General features: G+C 39.6%; 1 protein-coding gene across 1 annotated transcript in view; it reads left to right on the top strand.

Moving 5' to 3' along the window:
• LOC143850923 (Phosphoglycerate mutase family protein) overlaps positions 1–20,238 on the top strand; it is a 47,693-nt gene that overhangs the window by 18,890 nt on the left and 8,565 nt on the right. The window contains exon 8 of the mRNA XM_077360211.1: positions 8,543–8,662. Coding sequence (XP_077216326.1) covers positions 8,543–8,662 — 120 coding nt within the window. The remainder of the gene's footprint in view (positions 1–8,542; positions 8,663–20,238) is intronic.

Genomic DNA, 20,238 nt, shown 5'->3' with positions numbered 1-20,238 from the left:
ATATTTTAAAGTGTATGGGAGGAGATGCTAAAGCCAAGTTATGGATCACTGTCTTGCATATCTGATGACTTCTAAGTATGTAATTATGCATATTCTAGCATTTTCTTGGGTTTCATCTTAAAATTCTATTATTTGCACATGTTTTCATATATTTATGTGATTTTACAAGATTTCCACTGAAATTTCCAACCGAAACCGAAACATTTTCGTTTATGTCCCGACTAAATCTGAAACCGAAATCAAAATTTAAAACCTTTGGTGAATAGAGATGTTAAGACATCTGAGGACTAGGTCATGGATCTCAAAGGGGAAAACTAAATATGTTTAAGGATAAATTGCTTAAAGAAGGGCCTTGGAGTCGTGACGAATGGACTAATATTATCTGGAATGAGATGCCTAGTTTTATTTGGAAAGTGGCTAGAGAGGTACTTGGAGACTCTAGAGGAAGTGGGCCGCTGTCTAAAGATAGGTGGTGGTGGAATGAGGAGGTCCAAAAGGCGATTATGTCTAAAAGGGAGTGTTATAAATGTTTGCATAAGTGTAGGAATCAGGAGAACATTGAGAAGTATGAATTGGCTAAAAAAGAAGCTAAGAAGGCGGAAGCTAGAGGCAAGGCCTATGAGGATTTGTACCACAGGTTAGGGACAAAAGAGGGCGAAAAAGATGTTTACAAGCTTGCTAAAATGAGAAAAATAAAGAGTAGGGACTTGAATCATATAAAATGCATTAAAGATGGGAATCAACCATTGTTAGTAAAAGAAAACGAGGTTAAAGAGAGGTGGAGAAGTTACTTCGATAAGTTGTTTAATGGAGAACCCGTAGCGAATTTGGGAGAACTTGATAACGTCGGAGGTTTGTTCGTTGAATCCGAACATCTAAGAGTAGCTATGAAAAATATGAAATTAGGTAAGGCTATGGGGCCCGACGGTATTCTTATTGAGACTTTCAGATGCTTGGGTGATGTGGCTTTGGTTTGGTTAATTAGATTATTTAATAATATTTGAAGACTAAGATGATGCTTGATGAGTGGAGGAAGTGTACATTAGTACCTATTTACAAGAATAAATGGGATATTCTGAGTTGCACCAATTACCGGGGAATTAAGCTAATGAGTCACACGACTCACACCATGAAGCATTGGGAGAGGGTAATTGAGCATAGACTAAGAAAAGAGACTAAGGTGTCAGAGAATCAGTTTGGTGCCCGATGATCGACTATGAAAGCTATCTTCTTGATTAAGCGGTTAATGGAGAGATTTAGAGAAAATAAAAATGACCGTCATATGGTTTTCATTGATTTGGAGAAAGCGTATGATAGGGTTTCAAGGAGTGTTATGTGGTGGATCCTTGAAAGGAAAAAATTGTGTACTAAATATGTTGATGTGATTAAGGATATGTACGATGGAGAAGTAACTAGTGTCAGAACTACGGATGACACGTGTAGTGAGTTTCCAATTACAATAGGACTGCACCAAGGATCAGCTCTAAGCCCTTATCTTTTTACGCTAGTTATGGATGAACTTACAGAGGGTATCCAAGATGAGGTTCCGTGGTATATGTTATTTGCAAATGACATAGTATTAATTGACGAAACCAAATCAGGAGTTAATGCCAAGTTAGAGTTATGGAGAACTACTTTGGAATCCAAAGGTCCTAGACTAAGTAGGACTAAGACAAATTATATGGAGTGCAATTTTAGTAATGTAAGGAGGCGGGGCGAGGTGTAGTAAATATGAATGGATAGGAGGTACCTAAGAGGGATATCTTTCGCTATCTTGGTTCAATCCTACATAAGGAAGGAGAGATTGAAGATGATGTTAACCATAGAATAAGAGCAGGTTGGTTGAAGTGGAAGCATGCGTCAGGAATTCTGTGTGACCGTAAAATACCTACTAAGTTGAAGGGAAAGTTTTGTAAGACAGCTGTGAGGACAGCCATGCTGTACGGCTCAGAATGTTGGGTCACCAAGAAGCAGCATGTACATAAAATGAGTGTAGCGGAGATGCGAATGCTTAGATGGATGTGCGGCCACACAAGGTTAGATAGAATTAAAATGAAGACATTCGTAAAAAGGTGGGGGTGGCACCAATTGAGGAGAGGATGAGAGAGAACCGCTTACGATGGTTTGGGCATATCCAACGTAGGCCTTTGGATCCTCCAGTGAGAAGGATGCTCCAGTGAGAAGAAGTGACTCGTGCCAAGTTGATGGAGTGAAAAGAGGTAGGGGCATACCGAAAACAACTTGGGTAGAAACCATGAGGAAAGGCTTGATGGCTAGGAACATAAAAGAGAACATGACCTTAGATAGGAGAATGGAAGAAAATGATCCATGTAGACGAACCCAACTAGTGTCAGGATTAGACTTACTCAATTTGAGCCGAGTAGATTCTTTCACCTTCTTCATGAAAATTTTCTAAAGTATTGATTAGCCAACCCCAACTAGTTTGGGACAAAGGCTTAGTTGAGTTGAGTTTCCATAACAACCACAAATCTTTTTGATGGTCTGAGAGCGAAGACATTGGAGATAAGGGGCTCAGTCTTTGATCATGACATTTGTATCGATTCTTTGACTGGTCTATAATGAGAGGAATATTGAAGGAACGTTCAAGGTAAAGGGGCCCACTGTTGAGAATATCATTATTATCATAAAAGAGACTTATAATTAATTGAGTTTTACTGAGGAAAGTTTTAGGGTTTTCCACCAGAGACTATAAAAATTGAATATCATTATTTGAAGCTAGTTCATCAAATTAAGAAGTGGTAGATGATTTCCTCCTCAGGAAAAACTTGCGCAAGGAATTCCCCTATATTGATAGAGATTGGTAAAAAAGTATTATATGGTATGTTGGGAGGCAGTCTTGCAGACTAAAAATGAGGAAGGAGCCACGACAAGAAGCTCTAGAGTAATGAATTAATCACTTCTTGGGAAGTTGTCTATGGCGATTTAAATAAGGATGAAGGGAGTTGTAGTTTAGAGGTGTGGAGAGAGATGGGAGCGTCAAATCTACATAGGGTCTTTAGAGTTGGATTTGTAAGGTTATAAGAGGTGGCTAACTCTTTTGTTAAAGCTATTTATAGGTTGTGTTTGTGATATGGTCAAGTTTGGGAGCACCCGTGATATAATGATGTTCCTCTGAAGGTGGCCTTTAATCCTTGTTCAAAATAGTTAGTGGGAAGAAAATAAGGATGGTTGAGTTCTATTTTTAAGGGGGTAGAAACCAGGGTTTTAAATTTTGGTTTTGGTTTCGGTTTCGACCACCATAGAAACAGAATTGTTTCTGTTTCGGTGGAAAATTTCGTCAGAAATCCCTTAAAAAAAAAAAAAAAACGTATGTGTTAACTAACCAACTTCTCCAAAAGCTTAAGCTTCTGGAGAAGTTGGTAAGTTAACATGGTATCAGAACCAAAGGTCTCGAGTTCAAACCTCCCGGATAGCAAAAATCCACATGCGATGGTCAGCCCAAAGTGGGACCACGTGTTTGCCAAGTGGGCCACACGTGCGGGGGAGTGTTAAAGTATAAAAGAATAAATAACGCCTTTCTCCAACAGCTTAAGCTTTTGGAGAACTTGGTAAGTTAACAGTATGAAAACATATGCAAATGATAGAATTTTATGATCAAACTTGGGAAAATGATTGTATAAGCAGAAATACGCTTAGAAACAAACACTTAGCAAGACAACTACCAATAATGGTTTAAAAACATCACACACCTAGTGATATGAGATACACACTTAGAAACCAACACATAAGAATGACATCTATCCATAATGGTTTATTAACATTGAACCCCTAGAAACCAACACATAAGCATGACAGTTATCCATAATGGTTTATTAACATCGAACCCCTAGTGACTTGCTCTATCGTGTATGTCTGAAAATTCAGAACAAACAATATTCACTTGTAATTCATATATCTATTTATACATAATACATCTGCCATATTTCACATGAAATTCATATCAATATAATTATATAACACATTGATATAGTATACCACTTATAGGAGTACGATTTTGGTTTCGCTATGCGTTTCTGTGGGTATGTAAACAAAAATATTTAGATTGTTTTTTTTGTTCATTTTGGTGAAAATTAATAGGCGACCACAATATTTGATCTAAAAAAAAGGCAACCGCAATATTGAAATTTGGACAAGATAAATAGAACAACATAAGATATTACCAAAAAAATGTATGAATTATTATGAGAATATTTCACATTTCGAAATACAAATTACTGTTTATTACAACGAAGATCCATAAGAAGAAAACGATGAAATTAAAGATGTAACCTGCTGGAGGAAGAAGGTAGGCAGAGTTCTACCATTCCTATGATGGAAAATGAGATTTAAGGTATCAAGTTGCCAGCTATCCTGAAGGACAAGGAAGAGACTTGCTAACTTGTACACCAAAGGTGTAAATAAAGCAAGAGATCCCTCTCTTGAAATGTGTTGGCTTCCTCTACAAAGGTATGTCTTCAATCAGCCACCCATAGTAGGTATTTATAGGAAAAACACGATTCTTCACATTAATGTAACATTTACTCCTCAAGTTGGCCATCCTTGGAGTTAACCATTTATAATAAACTTAAAGGTTATCAAGAGTCTCAAGAATCACCACTTACACATGCATGGATTCCAATACTCAAGTCTCATTCAACGTCCATGCAAACATAATAAGGTACATATAATGCTTATATGCATGTGCATGTACAAGGCCAAGCACATAAATGGTGAGCCTTTAATCATTGGAAATATCTAAATATTTATCATTGGACGTAAGTCGGTGAAGTGCATACAATGAACGGTCTAGTTTTATTCATTTATATATAAGCACAATCACTTCCATTTTGATTGGTTAGGTATCCCATGAGATTGATCATACATAGATTAACAATACGATCCCATTTATAGCATAGGGTGCCCTTTGATTGCATATGATCGCATAACATCACCATGCCAGAAAAAGGTATGTGGATAAAGGTAATTAATTATGAAATAGAATCTTTACTTCATAACGATACAGACTTTGGTTGATTTACTACAAGGTAAAATCCTTAAAAAGAACCTTAGTGCCTATGGAACCATTGAACGTTTTAAGGCAAGATTGGTTAAAAAAGGATTCAACCAAACAGAGGGGTTTGACTACTGTTAAACATTGCTCCTCTGACAAAGATTAAGTCGATTCGCATACTAGTTTCTATTGTATTAAGCCTTGATATCGAACTTCATCAAATCGGCCTTCCTTAATGGACACCAAATGAAGAAGCTTTCATTTTCGTGCCATTGGGCCTGACCAATGCATATGCTTCTTGATTAGCGGGGGTCGAACACTTATTATATCCCTTTATGTTGATGATCTTCTCTTGGTTAGTGGATGCACCATGCTACTAGCTATAGTCAAAGATTGGTTAAAAAGAATTTTCGAAAGAAAAGATCTTGGTGAAGCTACCTTTTATTGGGAGCATGGTTTTAAATTTCGGCCGAAAAGTTTCGTTTTGGCCGAAATATTTCGGTTTCGGCACAAACCGAAACGAAATTCACATGAAGTTGTTTCTTTACAAGATTTCGCCGAAATTTTACCGAAGTTTCGCCAAAATGTCGGCAAAATTAAACCAAAATTTCATTTTTGGACTCTTTTTACAAAATTTCCACCGAAATTTGAAAAATGTACACCGAAATGTTGTAATTTCCTCCAAAATTTGTGAAATTTCCACCAAAATAACTGAAATTACCGAAATTGACACCGAAATTTTAGACATTCCGGTCGAAATTTAAAAAATAAACTAAATCATAATCATATTTTTATATGATTTCGGCCAAAATTTCAGCCCGAAACCGAAACGTTTCGGTGATGGTCGAAACCGACACCGAAACCGAAATTTAAAACCTTGATTAGGAGTACATATCATTCGGGATTGGTAAAATAAAACTATCAAGCTGTCCCAAGAACACTTTGTTGTAAAGATTCTTAAAAGGTTTCAAATTAAAGACGAACCTTCTTCTAAAGTTCCATTGGAACATGGTCTTAAACTTTCTAAGGACATGTCTCCTTCATTTGAAGATGAAATGCTCGCCATGAAGAATATTCCTTACTCCAATGCGTTTGGTAGCTTAATGTATTTTATGACTTGCACTAGGCCAGACATTGCCTTTGTTGTTTGATTGGGCTCTCGGACAAAGGCAGTGTCTATGGGGCCTAACACATTGCACATTTTGTTATAAAATAAAAGAATATGATCTACCACAATGTCAATCAGTTCTTGCCATAGTGGTGATGTGCTATCTTATGCAATCAAGGGACACCCTATGTTATAAATGAGACTGTATTGTTAATCCACGTCTGCTCAGTCTCATGAGATCCCCTAACTGATCAAAATAGAAATGATTGAACTTATGTGTACGTGGATAAATCAAGACCGCTCATTGTATGCACTTCACCAAGTTACGTACAATGATAAGTATTTAGATATTTCCCATGATTAAAGTCTCATCATTTATGTGCTTGACCCTGTGCACATAGTTTTAAATTTCGTTCGAAACTCAAAATTTTGGTTTGGACCGAATCCGAAAGTACATCGAATCTGTTTCATCGGAAACTGAAGTACATTGAATCGGTTTTTTGCATGATTACGGCAAAATTTCGCCGAAATTTACAAGATTTCTACCGAAATTTTAACATTTCTGCCAAAATTTCGGTACTTTATAAAATTTCAGTGGGAATTTACAAAATTTTAGCCAAAAATTAGGAAATCCGAATTTTTGGCTAAAATTTGTAAATTCCCACCGAAATTTTATAAAATACTGAAATTTTTTTTACCAAATTTTACATGATTTTAGCTGAATTTCTGCCAAAACCGAAATATTTCAGTTTCGGTGGTGGCTGAAGCCGACAACGACTTTTAAATCCTTGCTTGTGCATGCACATGTACTGGTGTACATCAATGGCTAACTTAGCCGCCATTACATGTACTTTATTAAATTTTCATGGTGGTTGAATGAGACTTGAGTATTTGAATTTATGCATGTGTAAGTGGTGATTTTTGGGACTCTTGATAATCTTTACGTTTATTGTAAATGGTTAACTCCAAGGATGGACAGCTTGGGGAGTAAATGTTACATGAATGTTAAGAGTCTAAGTTTTTCCTATAAATACCTACCATGGGTAACTGGTGGAAGACGTATCTTGGTAGAAGATACCAACACATTTCTTGAGAGGGATCTCTTGTCTCTTGTTATATTCACTCCTTTGGGATACAAGTTTGGAAGTCTTTCTTGTCCTTTGGGATACAAGTTTGGAAGTCTTCCTTGTCAACGACTTACCTTAAATCCTACTCTTTGTCATAGGAACAGTAGAGCTCTTCGTGCTCCTCTCTCTACAGCAGGTTATGTCTTTGCTTGCATCATTTTCTTCTTATCTCTGCTTGTAGCTTTATGGATCTTTGTTGTGATCGATGGTAATCTGTATTTTGGAATGGTGAAATATTCTCGAAATAATTTATAATTTTTTCTGCCAATATCTGAACTGTTCAATCTCGTGCTCATTATAATCAATGAAATGTCGTTAAACTCAACTTTGATGGAACTTCATTGGGGTACCAAAGTCTAAAAGGGTGGTTTCTTTAGGATTAGAGAGGGGGGGGGGGGGGGGGGGCGCTCCTTACATCTAAAGACACAAATGAGGCGGAGGCACAAGTAGGTCTTCACATATCTGTAAGAGGTATGGAAGTTATACTCGTGATGGAGGGCGATTTCTCAGATGTGATTAGTTGGGCGGGCTTCACATTATACCTCGTGGCCTTGGAGGCTTGCAGATACCTTAGATGAAATGGTCAATATTATTAAAGATTTAAATGTTTCCTTCATTCGCATTGTTAGAGAGGCAAATGGCATAGCCCATAGATTAGCAAGAGAGGTTGTAAGTAGTGCTTTGCTCTGTGTGACAATCTCTGACCCTGCAGTTTAAAGTCTCAAAAAAATAGAATATCCTTGTAATTTAACTATTTGTTTCCTCAAAATATTTGTTCATACTCAATGTTCTATTAAGGCAATGTGTTTCATGATCCACGTCCCCAACCTTAAGGCTAACATTATAATTGAAGATTTCCGTGGTCCTTATTTCAACCCTAATCTTGATAGAATGCAGCTACTTGAATAACAATAAAGAGGCTTCAAATTCAGTGCCTGGCATTTATAAAGATCTTTTATGTTCTTTACGTCTCCAACATAAGGCATTAGACATGCCTTTACCTCCAGAAAACCAAGCCCCTAATTGTTCTTCTGCTCATTCTATCTTGACCACTATTATTATGCTCATGCTATCCTGATTTTGCATAATGAAATCCTACTCAAATTCTCTCGATGTTCTAATTTTCATCTTCGTATCAAATTAGACAAAGATATAGCTGCTTTGGGCATTTTTCGTTACTCCTCAGCTTCCCCCCAAAAGATTATAAAATCTGCCTAGTTGTTTTCTACACAGCTGTGGCAAGTTGAGTATCTCATGAGAGTTCTTATCAAATTTTGTTTTATTTCACTTATCCAGGTTGTGGACACGTAAAGAGAAAGAGATTGCAGTTGTTACACACAGTGGATTCTTGTTTCATACCCTAAAGGCGTTTGGGAATGATTGTCACCCCTTGGTGAAGGAAGAAATCAGCAAACAGTAAGGATGTCAGTTTATTTTCTAGAGAAAAAGTATTAACCAAATTAAGAATTCTCAATTTGCTCACTATGATAAATTCCTTTGCTTATGCAATGCTATTCAACCCAATCGGTTAATATGAAGCAGCGTATTCCTTAACAACACAAAGATGAAAATTGTGTGTTTTTTTTTTGCATTCTTAAAATTTTCTTACACATTGTTACTATCATCACTTTTTTTGTACATTTTCAACACAATCCTTGACTGGTGCATGTTTGTTTATTGGATTAGAAAGGTAACATTTTAGTTTTGCTTTTGGGTGGACACTTATTCACAGGAAGATTAATACTTGCGATCGCCTGAAAAAGAGACATTTTAGTCTTGCTAGTGTTTGTGTCCTCTTCCATCAGCATGAGGAAACTTTGGACCATTTAATGCTGCATTGCCCTTTCACTTATCAAATTTGGGTCTGTCCGAATTCTATAGGATTCTATCAGTACCCTTCTCATTAGTTGGAGGGGAGGCCCCTTTGGAGAGATTGGCAAAATTCTCTAGGATACTATCCCTTATGCAATCGTCTGGAGCATTTGGAAGGAGCGTAATAGGCGAATATTTAAAGACCGGCAAAGATCGTTGGGGCGAGTGGCTACGGACACCAAAATGGAGCTAATTTCATGGGCAAAGAATAAAAGTAAGTTACCGTATGGGGTGACTTGATAAGGAATTGGTGGGCAATCATTTGGGAACGAATTATTCGAACTAACCCCAAACCCAGATGGATGGCTCCGCCGGAAAGATGGTTTAAATTCAACTTCGATGGAAGCTCGGTGGGGAAACCGGCCAAGGGAGGAATTGGAGGCCTAATCAGAGACATCAACCAATCAGTAATCATGTCCTTCTCATGTCCAGCAGGACAGTGCGATGCAAATGAGGCAGAAATCAAGGCCTTGCTCTTTGGCTTGCGATGGGTTTCTGAAAAGAACTTGGGGCTGTTGATAGTGGAAGGAGATTCAACAAATGCGGTAGGATGGGCATCGTGTAGTTCACCAGGACCTTGGCATCTCCAGAATATAATAGCATAAGTACTTGATCTAATGAGGACTCTGCAATCAAGAATTGAACACAGGATAAGATCTGCTAATGAAGAGGCGGATGTCCTTGCTAAAGCGGGGGTGCTAAAGGAGGAGACCACAATTTACACATCTACGTAGATAGCACCGTTAGTTAGGACTTGTATGAGGATCTTATAAATAACCCTTATCTATAATGTACTTGGACTTAGTCCACTTTTGTATGTTGGTAGGGACAACTTGTCTCACGCTTCATTCAATAAAATTGTCAATTTTTTTTTAAAAAAGGTAACATGCATATGAGTGTACTTATTGCAGTTGTTGTGTACACTATGAATTAACACAATATTTCTCATGTTATGTATAATCCATTTTTGCCTAGAATGCTTGGAGTTCCTACAATATGACAGTGAACTAAAATGCTCGATGTGTTAATTCCTAAAGCTCTTGTGGAAAATTTTGAATTGGATAAAGCTTCTAAAATAAGTGAGTTAAAACATTTTTAAGCCCTTAAATTTTTTAAGAAAATGCCAGCACTATACGCTGATGTGTTCAACAATAACTCTTAAAAATGATTCATTTATATATTTGATGGTCTTAGGCTATTTATCTTTTACTTTATTTGATGAAGTAAAAGTAAATATATTAGTGGTAAATTACAAGATTGGCAAATGAATGCCATGGTGAATTCATCCATTGATGATTGCATGGCCAATGCTGCTTGCATATTTCATACTGGAATTCTTAGCCTGCATCAAGGATTCAAACATCAGTTTCGGTTTTAACAAAAGCGAAAGTATTTTGTGGGAGTTTATGGAAGTCCATGAAAATATTTTGAAAATCATAGAAGTTTATGCAAGTACATGGAAACAATGAAAAGTTGAGATAATACTTGAGGAAATGTTAAAATAAGTAAAATTACACACTTAGAAACCATCACATAAATGAAACTGTGGACATCAAAAATTTGTCCGTGTAAAATTACAAAATTGCCTCATTTTCTTAAGTGGGTCCTACACCCGTAAACAAGGGTCAAAATGTAAATAGTCCTACTTGAGCCCAAATGGGAGGCCCTCTAAGTAGCAAGCAAACCCAAAAATACAGCTTAGCTCCACCAAACCCAAAAATAGAGGTAGTGGGACCCACAACCACTTACACCACTATCCAAAGTGGTTGTAGGTAGTTATTGCTTTAGAATGGAGTATATAATGGCATTTTCTCTCTTTTCTAAGATATAGCAAAAAAAAAGAAAGCAAGCAAAGGGAGAGAAACATCAAAAGAACCAAAGCAAGAAGACAAAGAAGGATCCAAAGAAAGCTCCAAGAGAAGAAAAGCTCTCCCTCAACAAAAAAAAAAAAACAATCAAGTACTTGAAGAACACTTCCAAGAAGATCAAGCCACCACAAAGACCCTTAATTGGAGTAAATTCGCACATCTTCACAGCTGACAAAGCGCGAAGCCCGGAGTGAAGTTCGCACATCTTCAAACATCGAAGAACGAGAATCACGCTGCGAAAGACCTCGTCTTCAACACACCAATCGTTGACTTCTCCAACTTAATCGTTAATCAGAGGATCGTAGAAAGTTGTACCATTTTCTATTAATTATAATTTCTTTGTAATTTGTCCTCGAAATTTCGTGTTAGTGAATTTATGCGGAATTTGTTGTCGACAGAAACAACCATCTATAATGGTTTCACAAGGTCAAAGACCTAGTGACATGCGATGTCATGCATGTCTAGAATAGTATAGTTCATTCTAAACATTGATATTTCGTATGTTTTGAAAGCTGATAATTATGTCATTTCTGTTACTTTTCAAGTCACTCATCTTATTAACGAAATGGGCATTAACATTTCCTAGATATGTTGAATTTCTGGTTATGTGGGTGCTTGCAAGGAATCAAACATCAGACTTCGGTTCAGACTTACTTCTGACTTCCGTCCTCATGAAATTCAACATATTTTAGTTGAAATAACACATATCGGTAGAAATTTAAAGCCATGGCTGACATGGACATATTATGAGGAGCATCATGTATAATTTCTTTAGAGCATGAGATAATTTTGGTGGTGTGAAATTGCAAATCTTGTATCATTAGTGGCAAGTGGTGACAAGTAGATAAGTTTTGGCAGAAAGAGTAGTGCAAATGTAGGGTTCACGTATTCTTTAAAGAATATTTAGGAGCATGAAGTGTCTGGTCACTCAATTTAAGCAGTACATTCAATCCATGAACAGATTTAAACATCCAGAATGATAATCAACTAAACTTTTACTGAGTCTTATCAAGTCTTTATCAAAATTTCAAAATTCAAATATCAAAGTTATTACACAATTTCTCTAGTCGTATCAAATACAAAGATATTAAGTTATCTTTCTCTTTCCCTTAGGGTCAAAAGGACATTCACTTCTTCCTCGTCGTTGTTCCTTCTATCTTTCATTTGGTGACTAGTCCAGCGTCCTCTAGGGTGGCTAGAGTGTGGACTATTCCAGTCCCTCCTAGAGTGGGTACATTTGGATGGGCAGCCCTAAAGTAAAGAATTCAGACGGTGGACTTCCTGAGAAAAAGGAAGATTCTTATTATTGATCATTGCGCACTCTGCATGGAGGCAGGGGAATCCGCTAATCACTTATTCATTCATAGCAAGTTTGTTAGAGACATACGGAGCAAGTTGGTCAACAGATTACCGTATATCCTGGCTTTTTCCTAAATCCCTTCTAGACTTGCTACTAAGTTGGAAGGCTAATCAGTGGACAGAAAGAGGCAAAATTCTATGGTACGTGTCTTTTCTAGCCACATTATGTGGCTAGAAATTTGTATCTGCATATAATGTACGTGTCTTATTCGTTAAAGTGATTGCATTATCTATTTCTTAGTTAAAGTTCTCCCATCATTTAAATTTGTATCTACATATGACCTTTGGGAGAGGTGGATGGACATTTGTGTTAGCAGGGAGAGAAAACAAAAGACGATTCAAGATTGGATACCCCCTCCGCCAGGCTCCTTAAAGCTTAACTTCATTGGTTCAAGCTTGGGGAGTCCTGGTCTTGCTGGTGTTGGGGGAGTTCTTAGAAACGAGTTGGGAGTGGTTCTATGGGCTTATTCAGGGCCTATTGGGACGTCCGACGCGTCGGAGGCAGAAGTGCATGCTGCTTACCAAGGCCCAGAGCTGATTAAGAAAAAAACCTTTATAATATAGTGGTAGAAGGAGACTCATCAAATGTTACTAAATGGCTCAAAGGAGTGCATAAACCTCCATGGAGATTTGACAGGTTGTTCGATGAGATGTTTGACTGGGTGAGACCCGTGCAGGTAGAGTTTATACATGTGCGGCGATTGGCTAATCAGGTTGCAGATAGTTTGGCTAGAGAAGGAGTATCTAAGGACTCTTTAGCTCTCTTTGATTCTCTCTCGCCATGATTTTGTCTTTGTAGTTTTTATTGATGTTGTATTCTCTTTATTTTTGTGTACCTTGACCATTTCGGTCCTTTCATTAATATATTTGACTACCATTTAAAAAAAAATATTTACAAAACTAATATCTTCATTGAAAAGTGAATATGGCTTTTATTTTTTTATTTTTTTCTTCTTCTCTTTCTCCGGGCAGCGTGATAATAGGGATGTCTTGGTCGTAGAATAGTTCTATGTGTGGTTGGCCTGCTCTGATGAGCTGCCATGTTTGTCTATCCAAACGAGCAACTTACTGATGGCTCAAAGCTCTCTTGAGCTTGCACGGATCATTTCTCTCCTTCCCTTGCGCAGATACACAGAACAGATCAGGGAAAGGAAGGATGGATGGGAATAGTGTATCAACGAATAAACATATAAGAAGATTACACGGTTGGTCTCAAAGATGATGATCACCAACATGTCAAGATCCAAATTCGAATTGGTTCCTGGTCCTGGTTAGAGACCACTGTGTTCGCACCGGCGGTCGAAAGTTTAAAATCTTTTCTTTTAATTATATCTATTCAAGTGTGAGATTGTACCTCCTCTTGCACTTCCTCCAAGATGTCTGTTGGCATCGGGACTCGGGAATCATCCCTGGAGCTGGGTGGGACTCGAGTGTCTTCAGAGCTCAGATAAAATCGAAAAGGGTTAGGTTTAAGAGAGATATATTTTATATAACCATGAGTCCCTGATTTTAGGGTTATATAGTATAAAAGGCGTAAATACCCCTTGCAATATCATAAATTATTGGTGTCGTATGTGGTAAATCCGTTATATATAGGTTTTCTTTAAAACAATTTGAAATAGGTGCGAATCATGTTTCTGATTTCAAAAGCGTGTTTCTCGTATAACTTGAAACACGATTCCCACTAAATAGAAACGTGCTTCCCAAAATTGTAACAATGGTCGCGCTTCCCCTAAAACCGGAGATGTGATTCTCAATTTTGGGAAACACGCTTCCCATTTTTTGGGGAAGCGATCAGTTTCTCGTTTCGGTAATGCGCTTCCCAGGAAGCGCAATTCACTCCTCTAGACATTTTCGGTAATAATGGTCAAAATAGCTTCATCCCAATAGGTCTTTGGAACATTCATTCCAAGGAGCAAGACCTTAAAGACCTCCAATGAGTGTCGGTTTTCCCTCTAATACTCCATTTTGTTGTGGAGCATAAGGAAATAAACTTTGTGTTGAATAACGTGTATTTAGGGTAGTTTAGTCATTACTCGTAGATTACGGGTATTGTAGTAATTGTACATTGGATGCCCTACTTGGGGCCTATACATCATTTACATGAGGAGCTCCCTAGGGGAGGGAGACGCTCCATCATCTCACTCCTCTTCTACTTCCTCTCTTCTAACCCTAGCTCCATTTCTTACATGATATCAGAGCAAAGATCCTAGGGAGAAGGAAAGAAGAATAGTGTATCCATCCACGTTTCCCATCTCATCTCTCGGCATCTCTCTCTCTCTCTCTCTCTCTCTCTCTCTCTCTCTCGTGCGTATGGGTGTCTACGGAAACCCATAAACCCTGATTTTCCACCCTAAAATCTCTCTAACTCTCCCTCAAATATCTCTCTCAATCTCCTCCAAAATCTCCCTATCATATCCCTAAAATTTCTCATCCTCTCTTTCGGTCTCTCGCACTCTCTCTCTCTCTCTCTCTCTTATTCAAACCTAGTTTTGGGTTTGCCGTGACCTCCTAAAATCTCTCTCCCTCTAGTATACTCTCTCTCTATCTATCTATTTACGACAAACCCCTTTGGGTTGCTGTAAATCTCCACATCCTGATTTATCTCTCTCTCTCTCTCTCATAATCTTGTGCGCAACCCTTTTTTTGGGTTGCCGTAACAAAGACCCACGTCTCCTCCAACTTGATGTAACTCTCAGAAAAAAAAAGTGGAAATACTCCTAGCCTCCATTTCTCTATTGCCGTAAACATTATTTCTTCTTTCTCATTAACCTAATCTCCACCCAAAACTCTCATTGACTTCCTAAATCTCCACTCCAACCCTTTATTTTCTCTTTTCTATATTTTTTTTGCTTCTTTGGCTCTCCACTGAAAACTCCCACTCTCAACTCATCATATCTCAAACCCCCCTTTTGGACCATACTTTCTCACCACCATCCCATTTGGGGAAACCAAATAGCTCGCAATACACCCAAACTCCCTCAAAATCTCTTTATTTTCTCTTCCTTTGGGTCGTTATTCAAGGCGCACACCAAGTGGTCGATGAAATGTCCGAGAGAGGTGTGGTGTCTTGATTGTCTTTTTTTCGTTGCAAGTTGAAGGGACCTTCAACTTGAGGGGGAGTGTTGTAGTTTTTTAGTTGTCTTATTTCGTGGTTTTGTCCTCTTTGTTGTCTTTTTTTCTTCTTCATATAGTTCTCTTTGTTGTTTTAGTATTGTTTTCTTGAGGGAGTGTTGTCTTGTTTTCATGCCTCTTCGTGTTGTCTAGATATTGTCCTCCTCTTGTCATCTCCCGACTCATGTAGTCTCGCCCGAGGGAGAGTTGTTGCGTTCTCCGTAAGTTCTTCGTCATGTGTCTTCTCTTTCATGTCTTCTCTTGGTGTAGTTTTATGCATTAGTTTCCGGCTTTATGCCTTATCTCTTCGTGTTGTCCGACTTTATGCCTTATCTCTTACCAGCGATGATCTTTTTCCGACTTCTCTTTTCCGGGCAATGGTTTCCTCATCGTTGGTCGGCTCTTTTCAGGCGATGATATTCATGCCGTCGACCTTATCTCCTGACGATGGTTTCCCCATGGTTGGTTATCTTACCCATCCTTCTCCGGGCGATGGCTTCCATATCCATCATTAGTCGGCTCTCTTACAAGTGACAGTCTTTTTCCGTCGCCCTCTCTTTTCCGGGTGATGGTTTCCCCATCGTTGGTCGGCTCTCTTCAGGCGACGATGTTCATGGCGTCGACCTCGTCTCCGGACGATTGTTTCCCCATCGTTTGTTGGTTATCTTTTCCCCTTTTCTTCTTATCTCCAGGCGACGGTTTTCCCATCAACCTCTCTTCAGGCGACGATGTTCATACTGTCGACCTTGTCTCCAGATGATGGTTTCCCCATGATTGGTTGGTTATCCTCTTTCTCTTCTTCTTATCTTCTGGCAACGGTTTCCCCGTCAACCCTGTCTCTGATGGTTTCCCTATCGGTGGTTAGCTTCTATTGGCGTGGTACTGCTTAGATGAGGTTCCTGCTCGTGGTGCATCGTCGTTTCTCATGTGCGCGCCCCTGGTGTGCCTATTTTGCTCGTTGGACTATTGCTGGTTTCTGCCATGGTGCCTCCATTGCTCGTTGATATGTGGATCTGTTCGCCGTGCTTTCATTCAAGGGGAGGCCCTGTTTGATCGCTCTCGCCATTGTGCTACTTCAGGGGGAGATGCTCCTTTTATGGCCGTTGATCTTGATGCTGTTTATGGCGGTCGTTGTATTTTTTATGCTTTTTGTCAACCGAAAGTTTAGAGAGAGAAATGAATGAGTTAGGGTAATCTCCCCCCGACTCATATCTTTATACTAAAACATAAAGGAATGTACAAAGTCCTAAATGCCCTTAGGCAAGTTACATATTCCAACACTCCCCCTCAAGCTGGAATGTAGATATCATATTCCAACACTCCCCCTCAAGCTGGAATGTAGATATCATACATTCCTAGCTTGTTACATATATCACTCAATTTTGACTTATTTAAGGACTTTGTAAACATATCAGCTAATTGGTCCCCTGACTGAGTAAACACAGTGCAAATATCTCTTTTCTGAATTCTTTGACAGATAAAATGAAAATCCACTTCAATATGTTTGGGGCGCTCATGGAAGACTGGATTGTTAGCAATGTATATTGCAGCTTTGTTGTCACAATAAAGCTGCGAAGGAGAAGATGAAATGAAGCCAATTTCAGAAAGAAGTGAACGTAGCCAAATAAGTTCCATGCTTGTCTGTACCATTGCCTTGTATTCAGCCTCTGCACTGGATTTAGCTATAACATCCTGCTTCTTACTCTTCCATGAAACAAGATTGCCACCTACAAATGTACAATACCCAGTGGTGGACCGTCTATCTGCTGGGGATCCAGCCCAATCTGCATCAGAGAAGCCTTCAACTTTCATATGGCCATGTCTTTTGAACATCAATCCCTTCCCTGGAGCCCCTTTCAAATACTTGAGAATCTGTATCACCGCAGCCCAGTGAGAAGTACGTGGAGAGCTCATATACTGACTGACAACTCCAACAGCATATGAAATATTTGGCCGAGTCACCGTGAGATATATAAATTTACCGACAAGCCTGCGATACCTGCCAGGATCCTCCAACAACTCTCCTTCTTCTGGAACGAGTTTCACATTAGGATCCATGGGTGCAGAAGCTGGTTTAACTCCAAGATTACCTGTTTCTTTTACCAAGTCCAAGACATACTTTCTCTGTGGTAGGAACAAGCCTCTAGAAGAACGAGCAACCTCTATCCCCAAGAAATACCTGACCCAAATCCTTAGTAGAGAATTCCTTTTGCAAGAAGGTTTTCAAACGCTGTATACCTTGTGAATTGCTCTCTGTGATGATTATGTCATCCACATAAACTATCAACAAAATACACCCAGCTGAAGAGTGATAACTGAAGACTTAGTGATCCACTACGCATTGTTTCATGCCAAAGCGCATGACTGCCTCACTGAATTTCCCAAACCACGCACACGGAGATTGTTTGAGGCCATAGAGTGACTTGCGTAGGCGACACACGTAGAAGGAAGTCTCCCCCTGAGCAACAAACCCTGGTGGTTGCTCCATATACACCTCCTCAGTCAGGTCGCCATGGAGGAAGGCATTCTTTACATCTAGCTGATGAAGGGGCCAGCTATGATTAACAGCAAGAGACAGGAGCACACGTACAAAGGGAATTTTCGCAACTGAGCTGAAGGTCTCAGTGTAGTCAACACCAAAAGTCTGAGTATCCTTTCGCGACTAACCATGCTTTTAAGCGCTCGACAGTACCATCAGGGAGGTATTTAATGGAGAAAACCCACCGACAACCAACAGGACGGGCACCAGGGGGTATGGAAACTAGATCCCATGTATCATTACTGTGAAGAGCGCCCATTTCTAGGTTCATAGCATCACGCCAGCCAGGATGTTCAAGAGCCTCCGCCACTGACTGTGGTAAAGACATAGAAGACAAGGAGGAAACAAAGCTCTGGAAGGTACTGGTGAGCTTATCATAAGAAACAAAAGTCGAAATAAGATGTGCAGTGGAACGGGATCTCGTACGAGATGCAATAGGAGAATCAGAAACAACAGAGGAAGGCGGAAGAGAAGATACCTGAGAGCGGGAGAGAGGGATCATCGGCTCAAAAGATGATTGTGGGAGAGGAGGTAGAAGAGACCTATCTGTAACATGGCGCCGCTGATACTGCTGTGTAATTTTAGGTGGAGCTGGCTTCTCCAATGTGGCAGAAGAAGTAGAATCTGCAGAAGCTGGCTGCACGGAAACAGAAGATGACGGAAGAGAAGCAGGTAGATCTGCTAAGGAAGGCGAGACCTCGGACTCGAGAGAAGGGGTGAAAGATGCCGCGCCATGTTGGAAGAATGCCTTAGACTCAAAGAACGTAACATCAGCTGAGACAAACCAGCGACGCAGACGAGGGCTATAGCAACGATAGCCTTTCTGCGTACGGGAATACCCCAGAAAGACAACGCTCAGACCGGGGATCGAGTTTGTCACGGCCAGGTCCAAGGTGATGAACAAAACAAACGCATCCAAATACACGAGGTATCAGAGAAAACTGTTCATTACCAGGAGATAAAATCTCGAAAGAAGAAGCACCCTCTAAGACGGAGGAAGGCGATTTGCTAAGAAACACGCCGTGAGAAGAGTATCACTCCAGTATGCCTTAGGAACACTCATCTGAAAAAGAAGAGTGCTACCTACTTCAAGCAAATAACGAAGTTTCCTCTCAGTAACACCATTCTGTTGAGAGGTGTACGCACAAGAAAACTGATGTAGAATCCCATATTGGGAGAGAGAGGATTGAAAGCCATTAGTATCAGAAAAGTATTCTCTAGCATTGTCAGTACGAAGACATTTAATATTGCAATTATATTGATTCTTAATTTCAGAATGAAATGTACGAAAAGCAAAGAACACGTCAGATCTACTCTTCAGTAAATATAACCAGGTCATGCGTGAGAAGTCATCAATAAACACAATAAAATACCGAAAGCCAGTACTAGACGCGACCCTAGAGGGTCCCCATACATTAGAATGGACTAATTCAAACGGACTAGACACTCGACTAATGACCCGGGACGGAAACAACACACGACGGTGTTTCCTGAGTTCACAGGACTCGCACTGAAAACTAGAAAAAGATCCGGGAACCAGAGAAGTCTGTTGCAACCGCTGAAGTGAAGGATGCCCTAGGCGACAATGCCACTGAAATGTATCCACAGAGCTATGTAAGACAGTAGGCGGCCGGCAGTCAAGACGATAGAGTCCATCTACCTCCTGTTCCAATCGTCTTCCCACTCGAGAGATCCTGAAACAAGCAGTAAGATGCGAAAAATGAGACAGAACAGTGAAGAGATTTAGTAATTTGGCTAACTGAAAGTAAACTAAATGGTGATTTTGGTACACATAAAACAGAAGATAAGGTAAGAGCAGGATTATGGGAGATATGACCAACACCGGTGATAGATGTAGTGGACCCATCAGCAAGGGTGATAGACTGAGAGGGAGACGAGAAAGAGCGAAAAGAATGAAGCTGAGAAGAGTTACCAGTCAGGTGGTTGGATGCGCCAGAGTCAATGATCCATGACCCTGAGCTAGATAGAAGGGTAGTGGGTGAACTACCTGGCTGGGCGAAACCTGCAGAGGGAGGACGAGAACTGAGCCTCAGACGCTGGAACTCCTCATAATCGGCACGGGATAAGGTATAGGTAGAATCCGCTGTTGCAGGAACAGAAGCAGAGGGAGCGGAATCTGAAGCAGAAGCAGTAGTAGCACCCATGTGAGCCGAGCGTGCCTGACGAAGCTCGGGATGTAGGGTATAGCAATGGTCAATATAATGTCCCTCGCGCTGACA

Source organism: Tasmannia lanceolata, unplaced genomic scaffold, assembly GCF_043159265.1.
Source record: "Tasmannia lanceolata isolate RefF3 unplaced genomic scaffold, GAP_Taslan_0.1 ptg000018l, whole genome shotgun sequence".
Classification (NCBI taxonomy): Eukaryota; Viridiplantae; Streptophyta; class Magnoliopsida; order Canellales; family Winteraceae; genus Tasmannia; species Tasmannia lanceolata.
Note: the sequence above shows the minus strand (reverse complement) of the source record. Positions and strands in the feature narration are given on the sequence as shown.